Source organism: Lutra lutra, chromosome 8 (genome assembly GCF_902655055.1).
Source record: "Lutra lutra chromosome 8, mLutLut1.2, whole genome shotgun sequence".
Lineage (NCBI taxonomy): Eukaryota > Metazoa > Chordata > Mammalia > Carnivora > Mustelidae > Lutra > Lutra lutra.
This window is the reverse complement of record NC_062285.1, coordinates 78966334-78979128: the sequence shown is the minus strand read 5'-3', so window position 1 is coordinate 78979128 and position 12795 is coordinate 78966334. Positions and strand designations below refer to the sequence as shown.

At 40.9% G+C, this 12795-nt stretch overlaps 1 protein-coding gene across 1 annotated transcript in view; it reads left to right on the top strand.

The window, feature by feature from the left end:
- Window positions 1-12795, top strand: part of OVCH1 (ovochymase 1) — a 56941-nt gene that overhangs the window by 31554 nt on the left and 12592 nt on the right. Inside the window, 4 exon segments of the mRNA XM_053447866.1 lie at window positions 2487-2558; window positions 2744-2751; window positions 3010-3197; window positions 6533-6684. Coding sequence (XP_053303841.1) covers window positions 2487-2558; window positions 2744-2751; window positions 3010-3197; window positions 6533-6684 — 420 coding nt within the window.

Genomic DNA, 12795 nt, shown 5'->3' with positions numbered 1-12795 from the left:
TTTGACAGAGAGATCACAAGCAGGCAGAGAGGCAGGCAGAGAGAGAGGAGGAAGCAGGCTCCCCGAGAGAGCAGAGAGCCCGATGCGGGGCTCGATCCCAGGACTCCGAGATCATGACCTGAGCCGAAGGCAGCGGCTTAATCCACTGAGCCACCCAGGCGCCCTCATTTGGGATTTTTAACTCACTTGAGGGGACTGTATTCACTTTGCAGTTATACATTGGAATCTTTCTGCCTCAAACTTTTTTTATTTTCCCCCAGTTCCAGCAACTTTTTTTTCTGTAATTCAGCAGTGATCCTTCCTTCTCCCAAAGCAGAAGTGTCCTATGGGACCCAATGGGACATCCGATGTTAGATGGGGGATAAGACCTTAAGGATATAAGAAATGAAACTTGGTTATGAGCAAGGGGCCAGAAAGGATGGAGAAACTTATCACTTGCTACTTGGAGCTATCCTCCCACTAGTGGAAAAACTCAGGGTTTGTTGCCTCATAACATATATGTTGTTCTGTCATGATGCTTTTTATGTTGTGCTCTCCACCAAATTAAAGGATATTTAATGACTGGGCACCTATAGCATCACTAGAAATTGTGATCTACATTATCAGCTATACCATGATTTTTATTATTTCATTTTATTGTGCACACTATCCTCTATATATAGTAGAATGGCTTTAAGAAATAAGTTCCTTTACTACCAAGGAATAATTGAGAGGGTGACTTTGAAAATAAAGTTTAATCCTTCTGTCAGAGTGCATGGCGGATAATAACAGCACTAATGGCTGTCATTATGGAGTCATTACCATCTGCAGGGTACTTGCCAAGCACTTCACCTGAGTAGGCGCTCCCTTCATAAACGCACACTGAAACACAGGAGTAAGTCAGACCCCTCACGCGAGGAATTGAAATGAGCGTGGTTATGACTAGAGAGAAGAAGCCTATGTGTATGAAGAAACTTCAATGAATAGAGCACACTGAAAAAATAAGTGCAGTAACTTGACTTTTCCAAAGGAAACAAGTTGGAAAAGTTGAAGAATCTCAAAGCTGATGTGACAGAATATCTGTGACAACTAAGGGACTCTTTCCTCAGCTATTTCTTCACCTGGAAGTCTTAATGTGGCAGATTAAGGGATGTGGATTTCAGTTTTTTTTTTTAAACATCCATTTGAAGGATACTGAAAGTAAACAGATCTCAGGTTTATGGTTAGAAAAATTTGCACACAGGGAGCACCCCTGGGACCAGTGCCCACATCATGGAATGAAATACTCCCAACACCCAGCAGTCCCCTTACGCCTCTTGCAACCATCCACCCCTCCCCGAAAGCAACAACGTGGATGAGTTTTACCTGTTTTGTGAACTGATATATTTTTTTAACCTCTGTTCTATTAATTCTGGTAGTTTGATCAAAGATAATTTGAGATGTATTCCTGTAAGATAATGTTTGGATACTTTTAACAGTAAAATATAGGCCAGAAGCTAACTTATTATGAATGTAGGGGTTTTTTCATTTTTTTTTTTTAAGATTTTATTTATTTGAGAGAAAGGGACAGGGAGAGGGAAAGAGGTAGGGGAAGAGAGAGAGGGCATAAGTTGGGTGTGGGGAGAGGGAGAAGCAATCTCCCCAGGGGTGCCTGGTGGCTCAGTGAGTTAAAGCCTCTGCCTTTGGCTCAGGTCACGATCTCAGAGTCCTGGGATCCAGCCCGCATCCGCATCCGGAGTCTCTGCTCAGCGGGGAGCCTGCTCCTCCCTCTCTCTGTCTGCCTCTCTGCCTACTTTTGGTCTCTGTCAAATAAAAGGATAGAATCTTTAAAAAAAACAAAAAAAAGCAGTCTCCCCACAGAGTGGGAAGCCTAATGTGGGGCTCGATCCCAGGACTCTGAGATCATGACTTGAACCACAGTCCGATGCTTAACTGACTGAGCCACCCACGTGCCCCTCCCTTTTTTTACATGTATTCTTTTTTTTTTAAGATTTTATTTATTTATTTGACACAGAGAGAGATCACAAGTAGGCAAAGAGCAGGCAGAGAGAGAGAGGGGGAAGCAGGCTGCCCGCGGAGCAGAGAGTCCAATGTGGGGCTCGATCCCAGGACCCTGGGATCATGACCCGAGCCGAAGGCAGAGACTTAACCCACTGAGCCACCCAGGCACCCCTTCATGTATTCTTATACTGTGAAATTAAAGTAAGCTGTACTTTCTCTTTTTTCCTTCTCAACTTAAAACTAGCCTTGGTGATATTTGGCGGGGTCTCCAAAGTCATTTTATGGCCAAGAGAAAGGGGCGGGATATATAACTAAGAACTCTTCAGGTAGCTCAGGAGGTGTGTACCTTCCCAGCAAGGAGGCCACACAAAGGCACCAAACAGAAGAGTGGGTAGGACATCTGGCTGAACTAGACTCATTGCCTGTCAGTAGAGCCACATGGAGTTAGACCAAATGGTGAAAAATGTCTCTTCATGTCAGACCTTTGTTCTGGTTCTTTCTCCAAGAAAAATAATCCTCTCTTCTGGGCCATTGTCACTGGACACCGTGACAGAACCCTGAAGGAACCAGTTGAGCAGGTGAGAAATATTTCTTAGGACAATTCTGCTGGTATTCTAAGTGTTACCACATGCCGGGGAATGCCTTTGACTAAAATATATCATTAAGTATTCATCTTCTAGTGCCCCTTTACACTTACCATTTATACCAACATTTAAAGATATAATCTGAGATCACAGTTTAATCAGAGAATTGAGGGAGGAAGGTCAGGAAGTGCAAATTGAGGTCTGTGTACACAGGTGCACATGGCCTGGTTTCTCCAGAATGGCCAGTCCTCAGAGAGTGGTTCATGGCCTCCTGCAAATTATAAACAGAGATTGCCCTTTTAAATTCAGTACAGAGTCACCTTTGTTGCTGATGTATGGAAATGTGGAGATTTAAGGTTTATTTTGGACTATTATGCGGGGAAGTAGTTAGACTCATTGACTTGAACTTGTAATTCGCTTACTCACCACTGATAGATGTGAGAAGGGCAAAACACATCCTGGTGTGAGAAGCCTTTGATAGACGGAATCATGACTCTGATGTTGCCCTGATAGAGCTGAGCTCTCCTCTGGAGTTCAACTCCATCGTGAGGCCTATGTGTCTCCCACAAAGCATGGAGCCGCTCTTTCCCTCGAAGACCTGTGCTGTGACTGGATAGGGGAGACTTAGTGAAGGTAAATGTTTTACTCTTGCCTACACAGGACTGCCAGTTGTTAACTTTGCAAATTTGGCATGGAGATGATAAAAAGCAGTATCTGCTTTAGCCTTTCTTCCTTCTGAAGGCTAGAACCCATGTTCGATTTGGTTTTAAGTGATCAGAGAATGAGTTATTTTATATTTTTCCTTTAGGGTGACTAAGTATAGTTAAGTTAGATCTGTGAAGGGCCGAATCACAAATTTTTTCATCTCTGCAAGCCATATGTTCTCTGTCACAACTTTTTAACTCTGCCATTGTAGTGCAAAGCAGCCATAGACATACATATGTAACAGAATGGATTGTGTTCCAGTAGAAGTTTGTTCATGAAATCTAAATTTCATATACTGTTCATGTGTCATAAAATGTTCTTTTGGATTTTAAAGATTTTATTTATTTATTTGTCAGAGAGAGAGAGGGAGAGAGAGCGAGCACAGGCAGACAGAATGGCAGGCAGAGGCAGAGGGAGAAGCAGGTTCCCTGACGAGCAAGGAGCCCGATGTGGGACTCGATCCCAGGACGCTGGGATCATGACCTGAGCCGAAGGCAGCTGTTTAACCAACTGAGCCACCCAGGCGTCCCATTCTTTTGGATTTTAAAAAAACATTTGAAAGTGTACAAACCAGGGGCACCTGGGTGGCTCAGTCGCTTAAGTGTCTGCCTTTGGCTCAGATCATGATCCTAGGGTCCTGGGATCAATCCTGCTTCAGGCTCTCTGCTCAGTGAGGAGTCTGCTTCTCCCTCTCCCTCTGCTTTTCTGCTTGTGCTCTCTGTCTGTCAAATAAAAAGTTTTTTTGTAATTAAAATAGTGTACAAACCAAACTAGTTCCCAGATTGTGCTATATAAGCCCAAGGCTGGCACAGAATTGGCCCACTGACTGTGGTTTGCTGACCCCTGGGCTAGAGGCTAGAGTCTTAGAGCCATAGCAAAATACTGATGGATCTTATTGGGTTCACATTTGCATTTTGCCTCTTTTTGCTGTATAAGATAATTTTCTTTTATGTTTTCCTTCTGTTGATGTATCCTTTATTTGGAATCTGTGAGCTTGGGGAGAGGGGAATTCATCTTTGACCATGCACAGTGTACACGATCATAGCTTTCTGTACTACCTGCGGCCAAATTGCATTTTCCTAAAATCTGCACAACAACCATATAAGGAGATTTTATCCTCCCCAGGTTGTAAAGGAGGATGTTATGGCTCAGAGATTTAAGTACCTTGCCAAGATCCCATAACTAATAAATATCAAAGCTAGGATTTAAAATCAGCCTGGTTCTGTTGATAATTTTTGAATTTTTTTTTTAACATTTAGAATAAAATCTGAACTGCTAGTCTGGCTTGGAAAACTCTATGTGATTTGTCCTCCATTTACTTCTCCAACTTCTTTTCCTCCCTTTGTCCCCTTCAGGCATTGTGGTCTTCTTTCTTTCTCTTTAAACAAGACCTGTTCTACTTTCTGAAGCTTGGAATAATACCCTTGCTCTTCTCCCAGCTGCCTCCTCCTCATTCTCCTCACAGCTCCAACAGCACTCCCTCCTCCGGTCACTTTGCTGCTTCAGGACTGCCCTTCCATCACTCTCGGCACGACCCAGTTTTATCATCTCCTTACCCAGAAATGTACTTGACATTAGCATGTGTGTTCATTCTCCAGGGCGTCGGATGGCACGGTCGTTTAAGCAGCCAGCTCTTGGTTTCAGCTCAGATCATGATCTCAGGGTCCTGGGATCAAGCCCCATGTTGGGCTTCTTGTTCGGTGGGGAGACTGCTTAAGGATTCTCTCTCTCTCTCCCCTCTCTGCCGTATCCCCCACTCACATGCTCTTGCTTGCACACTCTGAAATAAATAAATTTTTTAAATCCTTAAAATAAAAAAAAAAAAAATCATTCTCCAGGCGGGTCTCATGCATTAGGGCGGAAACCTTGTGGCAGCACTTCTCTAATTCACCACCGTGCCCCAGAGCTACAGGTTTACCTGGCATAGAGTAAACACTCAGCAAATATTTTTTGACTGGCTTCTAAGCCCTTGAATAAATGTACCCATTCTCTGATACCTTCAACCTTCACCACTTCCATGACCACCAGACAACCGAGAGGTGGTTAGAATCTTGTGAAAGAATTCATTCTTCCAATCTGAGAGAAAATGAGTTCTCAATTTTCAGACATGGTAAAGAACAGTGGTGGGGATGGTCCCTGAAAAGAGGGTTTTTAAATACCTTAAGTGTATTTATGTATTAGAGGGGACATTAAACGAGCAGAAACTTTAGAGGCCAACCTTGGCTTAATGGCTAGTTCTGTCCCACAGTGCTGTGAGATCTGATTTTTAGAACTCTGGCTTTTTTGTCCATGAGTTCCGTGTGATCACGTGTGCGAACAGCTCACCTCACAATGTTGTATTGGTGGGCAGGAGTCCTGTGAAAGTACTATGTAAATGTAAGGTGATTTCTTTTTTTTTTTTTTTTTAAGATTTATTTATTTATTTATTTGTCAGAGAGAGAGAGAGAGGGAGAGAGAGCAAGCACAGGCAGACAGAATGGCAGGCAGAGGCAGAGGGAGAAGCAGGCTCCCCGATGAGCAAGGAGCCCGATGTGGGACTCGATCCCAGGATGCTGGGATCATGATCTGAGCCGAAGGCAGCTGCCCAACCAACTGAGCCACCCAGGCGTCCCTGTAAGGTGATTTCTAATACTAAACTTAGCTTTTTTATTTTTTTTTAACTAGGAATCCAAAATGATAGAATAAGTTGTGCATAAATACATATTAACACAGGCCTGCCCAAGGATCAGTTATGAGTGTTTTAGTGTTCATTGTCAGCCTTACAGCCTTTATCGTTAGTCCTTTTAAACTGGAGCTGAGATTAGTCTCAGTGACAGTTGAGGAAAACGGAATGTGATTTTGGTTTATAGTAGGAAATCATATAAACCTGTCACATTGATAATATATTTTATGTATAAATATACTGTGTAAAAACATATCATCACATAAATTCTATACAATAGCAATTCATGTCTTGCTGAATTTTCCTTTCTGAATTCTTATGTGGCAATATGTGAAACACTAAACTTTGAATCAAAAGTAAGTGGGGAAAAAAATGTTTCTGGTGTTGTTCTCCTGACAATATATTCCTTGGCAAAGATGCCACACCTGAAAACAGACATCCTACATGAGACGCATTTGGTTCAGTAGTCCCCGTCAGCTCAGGTGAACCTGAGGGATGGCAACTACAGTAGTACAGACCAGTCTAAACTTAAATATGTTTGTTCACAGAATTGGGTGTTTACTTCATTACGAAGCTGCCTATGAATCCATTCCTTCAGCAGACAGAGGCCTACCAAGGAGCTTCCAACAGATCCAGGTGCTTGTGTTGGAAAGAGAGTTCTGGGAACGTGCTCACTCCTCTCACCCAGGAGGGCTCACGGAGAAGATGACGTGTGCTGACTTAGCAGCCTCTGGAGGGAGAGACTTCTGTCAGGTGAGAAGATTGATTTTTCAGAGGAAGATTCAAAGTCCTCGTCTGCTGGGGATTCTCCTTAGAATAGGAGGAGACGCTCAGAGGCACAGGCCACCTGGCAGCCCGACAGTGTGCCCTTCCTGGAAGGCCAGTAGGATAACAGGAAGAGTGAGCACCTCACTCTGAACTTGCTGAGAGGCCAGAGCAGCCTACAGGCAGGAGAGCAGGTGGGGACTAGGAGCCCATGGGCACGTAGGGCTTCATAGAGATGCTAGGCTTTGGGAAAAGAGGAATAAGCAAAGGAGGAGTCTAAGTCAGTGTATCCTAATTGCTTTTACATTAATATTAATCTCCTTTGTGTTCCCATTTAATTTTCTACCACGGATTAAAATGATCATGAAGAAAATGAGAAACTTTGAAGAACTGGGTTGGCATATGAAGTGGAAAACAAATCCCAAAATAGTAGTTTAATTTCACATATTTAGAGGCAAAAGTGGTATAGTCATATCCACATGTCAGTTGGACAAATGTGCTTTTGGCAAGTTCAGGTCCACTAAGAGGAAGACAGAATGTGGACAAATGGATCATAAAACACCGGCTTTCATAACCACAAAGCCAAGCAAGGAATGTGACCTTGGAGATACAACCAAAAAGGATTTCTGATGCTCTGTAACCCTCCTTCAGCAGTCTGGATTTGAGGCAGCCTACTGATAGAAACTGTTGGGTCTTCAGGGCCAATACACTTCACTGGGTTTATCATTTCATACCAGTCTAGAATACAGACGGAAGAAAGGATGAATCTCTAGTCTGTACTGCTTTTTGATCCTTTTCACCTTAATCAAGAAAAAAGAACCAATGGGAGAAAACTGGGTATTATTATAGGAAGAAGTCCTTCCATGTAAAAATGTGAGGAGAGAAAGAGGGAGGTCTCTTCTTAACACTGAGTATCAATTTATGGCAGTTAACCCCTTTTGCGGTGTCAAGTACTATTCAGACTCTGCTTTCTGCCTTTGAATTTGCATTCCCCAGAAGCTGACCTTGAGACAAAGATTCAAGTACGATGGTCTGCATAGGAAGTGCAGACATGGCTGGTAGGAAAGTCAGGAGGGTAATATAGGGAAGGGAAGGCAGGAAATGCAAGAGAAGTTCTACAAAGTCAGCTACCACAGTAAAGGGACTGAGCTTAATCCTTCAATGCAAAATGCACTCAACACATTTGTCCCATCTGAGGAGTGAGGGAGCTGGGATATTTACATACTGCTTACCCAAATTTGTGGTTCCAGGGCTGCTGGGGGAGGGGTCTTGTGGTCCCTCTGCACTTTCCACACTGCTGGTCTCCCTTGTGGATGGGACTGACAGGGGAAGTGCCCTCAGGCACACAGCCAGGATATGGCCTGGAAGACTTGAAGACTCTCAGAAGGACACTCACACCATCTGCTAAAGGACATAAATGCTATGCTATACATATCAAATAGAAAAGTGCTCTGAATTAATGTGGTCATTTTTCCCCTTTTGAGGGATGGCTTTTCTCTCTGCTTCATATCAAAGGAATCACAGATGGCTCTGTTGTCTCTGTCAGGTTTGACAGCATCTGACATTAAGGGCACACTTTACTGTGTACCAAGAGGGCAGAGGAGAACTAGGGAAGGAATTAGGTCCGTGACAGAGGTGCGATCTTGGTGGGCCTTTATTTCAGCTACATCCAACTGTCCCTTTGCAGCACGACCAAATCCGCTGCAAGTACAAGGGGAGGAAAAGAGGAGCTGAGATTCTGGCTAATAAATGTGGCAAGCTAAAGAACACCAAGTTACTAGCAAGGTGACTTCAGAAACTTCGGTAAAGTGGACCCGAGTATTTCTATCAGGTAGTTGATTTTTACTCTCCTGTGTGTGCTTAGAAGTAATGGACCTGCTAATGTAATTTCTCCTACGGGAAGGTGAAGTAGAATGTTGGAATGCAGAGATGTGGAGTTTCTGATGCAATGCAGAATTCTGTGCTGCTTTGCTCAGGACACATTCTAGATTGTCTTTGAAAATGTCAAGTTCTTTGACCTACAGGGTGATCTCGGTCTTCCCAGAGTAGCCTATGTCCTGTTCCTGCTGACTTTTTCAATCTATTTCATACACCTTATATACTTCAGCCACACCGAATATGTTCTGACCTTACAAGTCCCTGCATCCTGCCTGTCTTGGGGCGGTAGCCCAGGCACCAGTTCTGCATAAAATGCTATTCCTCCTGGCTTTTGAAAACCCAGCTCCTTCTCATCTCTCATATATCAGCTCAAATGTTATTGAAACTACATACACCCACACAAGTGTGTAAGCACACACAACTACCTGCCTTTATTCTCTACTTTTTGCTCTATTTTTTTTGTAGCTATTATCACCATCTAGTTTGTTTATACTCTCTCTTGCTCAGAATACCCAGCTCACAGTAGGCACTACATAATTCTTTAAAAATAAACAGATACCATTTGCTTATTGAATATTTACCATATGGTAAGCCCTGGGATAGTGCCTGGCAATAGTAAATGAATTAGGCCCTTTCTGGATCATGGAATGTTTGTAACTGCAAGAAAAAAAATCTTTAGTATGTGTTGGTACTGAATGAATCAGTAATTTAAAGAAAAAACAAACCTGACTTGACACATCAGACCATTTACAAACTGGAAAGAGGTTTCAAGTGTAACCTTACTTCATAAAGAAAAAAATTAGGCCCAGAGAATAAGTTAATTGTTCTGCATTACAGACAAGGGAATCTATCTCCCTATTCCCACCTTAGGATTTCTTCCATAAAATTCTTCATATAAAATAAAAGCCATGTCAAATATGTCATAAGCTCAGTTTATTTTATCAGAAGACAAAAAGTACATTTCTGTCAAAGATAAAAGGGGCTGATAAAAATCATTAAGGCTGGGGCGCCTGGGTGGCTCAGTGGGTTAAGCCGCTGCCTTCGGCTCAGGTCATGATCCCAGGGTCCTGGGATCGAGCCCGCATCGGGGGGGGGGGGGGGGGGTCTCTGCTCAGCGGGGAGCCTGCTTCCCTCTCTCTCTGCCTGCCTCTCTGCCTATTTGTGATCTGTCTCTCTCTCAAATAAATAAATAAAATCTTTAAAAAAATAATAAAATCTACTTTAAAAGGTAAACCCTATGCTTTAAGGCTTTTTTTTGTTTACAGCTTTATTGAGCTGTAATTGACATATAATATTATGTCAGTTGCAGGTGTACAGTGTAACTATTTGATACCCCTGTATATTTTGAAATGCTTACCACAGTGGAGTTAATGAACACCTGTCATCTCATATAATTAGCATGTCTTTCTTGTGGTAGGAGCACTTAAGATCTACTTTCTTAGCAACTTTTAAATATCTAATATAGTATTGTTAACCATAATAACCATGCTGTATACTAGAATCCCAGAATTGTTATAACTGGAAGTTTGTACCCTTTGACCAAGATCTTCCCCATTCCCCACCAGCACTCCCTACCCCAGCTTCTAGTAACTATCCTTCTACTCTTTGCTTCTTTGAGTTCAACTTTTTTAGATTCCATGAATAAGTAATATCATACAATATTTGTCTTTTGCTGTCATATATATATATATGTCATATATATGTATATACCATATTTTCATATCCATTCATCCTGTGACAGAAAAATAGATTGTTTTTATGTCTCAGCTATAGTGAATAAAGCTGCGATATATATGGGAGTGTAGATAACCTCTTTGATAACCTGTTTTTATATCCTTTGGGTATATACCCAGAAGTGTGTCATATGGTAGTCAATTTTTAATTTTTTAAGGAATTTATATTATTTTCCATAGTGATGTGCCAATTTATGTTCCTATCAGCAGTGCAAAAGGTTTCCCTTTATCCTTGCCAACATCTTTTATGTCCTTTTGATACCTATTCTAACAAATGTGAGTTGATATCTCATTGTACTTTTGATTTGTGTTCCCCTGATGACCGGTGAAGTTGAGCATCTTTTCACATGCCTGTTACCCTCTGTATGTCTTCTTTGGAAAAATGTCTATTCAGATCCTCTGTCCATTTTTTAGGTTGTATCATTTTTGTTATCGGTTTGTATAAGTTGTTTATGTATTTTGTATATTAACCCTTTATCAGATATGCGATTTGCAAATATTTTCTCCCATCCCATAAGTTGCCTTCTCATTTTGTTGATTGTTTCTTCTGAGGTGTAGAAGCATTTTAGTTTCATGTAGTTCCACTTAATTGATTCATTCTTTTATTGCTTGTGTTTTTGGTTTTATATCACCCCCCCCCAAAATTGTTGCCAAGACCTATGTCAAGCAGCTTTTTCCCTGTGCTTTCTACCCCCCCTTGGAGTTCTACAGTTTGTAGCCTTATATTTAAGTCTATAATCCATTTCAAGTATAAAATAGGGTTCAATTCCACTCTGCTTATGGTCGTCCAGTTTTCCCAACATCATTTTTGAAGAGACTATCCTTTCTTCATTGAGTATTTTTTGCTCCTTTGTCTCAAGTATTAGTTGACTGTATATGTGAGGGTTTTTCTGGCCTCGTGATTCTAGCCCATTTGTCTATGTGTCTATTTTTCTGCCAGTACCATACTGTGTTGATTACTATAGATTTGTAACATATTTTGAAATCAGAAAATGATGGCTCCAACCTTGTTATTTCTCAGGATTGCTTTTTAGGCTATTTAGGGTCTTTTGGGGGCCCAGGTGAATTTTGGGTTTTTTTTTTTTTTTTTGGTCTCTCTATGAAAAATGCTATTGGAATTTTTAAAGGCACTTCCTTGAATCTGTAGGTGACTTTGTGTATTATGGACACAACATTGATTCTTCCAATCTGTGAACATGGGATTATGTTTTCCATTTGTTTCCATCTTCATCAATTTCTTTCATCAAAGTCTTATAGTTTTTAGGGTAGAGATCTTTCACCTTTTTGGGTAACTTTATTCCTAAGTACTTTATTTTTTGAAGCTTTTGTATATAAGATTGTTTTCATTATTTTTTTATTTCCTTTTTTTTCAAGTTTTAATCTAAATTCCAGTTAACATAAAACAGTGTGATATTAGTATCAGATGTAAAACTTAGTGATTCAACACTTACATACAACACCTGGTGCCCATCACAAGTGTCCTCCTTAATCCCTGTTTATCTTTTGTGCATTTTGTTGTTAGTGTATAGAGACACAGGGGTTTTTGTATGTTTGCTTTGTACCTTGAAACGTTACTCATCATTTAGTTCTAACAGGTTTTTGTTGTTGTTGTTTATAGTTCTAACAGTTTTTTGATGGAATCTTTAGGATTTTCTCAGACCATATCACCTGCAAATAAAGACAGCTTTGCTTCTTCCTTCTTGACTTACTTCTTCCTTCCCTTTATTTCTTTTTCTTGCCTGGTTGTCCTGGCTAAAACTTCCAGTGCTATGTTGAATAGGAATGATGAAAGTGCGCACCCTGGTTTGTTTCTGATCTTATAAGAAAAGCTTTCAACTTTTCACTATTGAGTATGATGTTAATTATGGGTTTGTTATGTATGACTTTTATTATCTTGAGATACGTTCCATTTATATCCAGTTTGTTGAGAGTTTTTTCTTGAAGGGATGCTGCATTTTGTCAAATACATTTTCTATACCATTCAGATGATAAGATTTTTAAATTTTCATTCCATTAATGCGGTATAGTATATTTGTTGATTTGGGTATGCTGAACTATCCTTGTATCACTGGAATAAATCCCCCCTGATCATTGTATATGATCCTTTTAATGTGTTGTTGAATTTTGCTAGTATTTGCTAGTATTTTGGTAGTATTTTGTTGAGGATTTTTGCACCTATGTTCATCAGGGATGTTGGCCTCTAGTTTTTTGTGTGTTTGTTTGTTTGTTTGTTTTCCTTCTTATGGTGTCCTTATCTTACCTTGGTGTCAGGGTAGTTCTGACCTTACCTAATGAGTTTTAGACTGTTCCCTCTTCTTCGATTTTTGGGAAGAGTTTGAGGAATGTCATTAATTCTTCTTTAAATGTTCAGTAGAATTCACCAGTGAAGCCATCTGGTCCTGAGCTTTTCTTCACTGAGATGCTATTGATTAGTGATTCAGTCTCCTTGCTCAAATTGGTCTATTCTGATTTTCTGTTTCCTCATGAC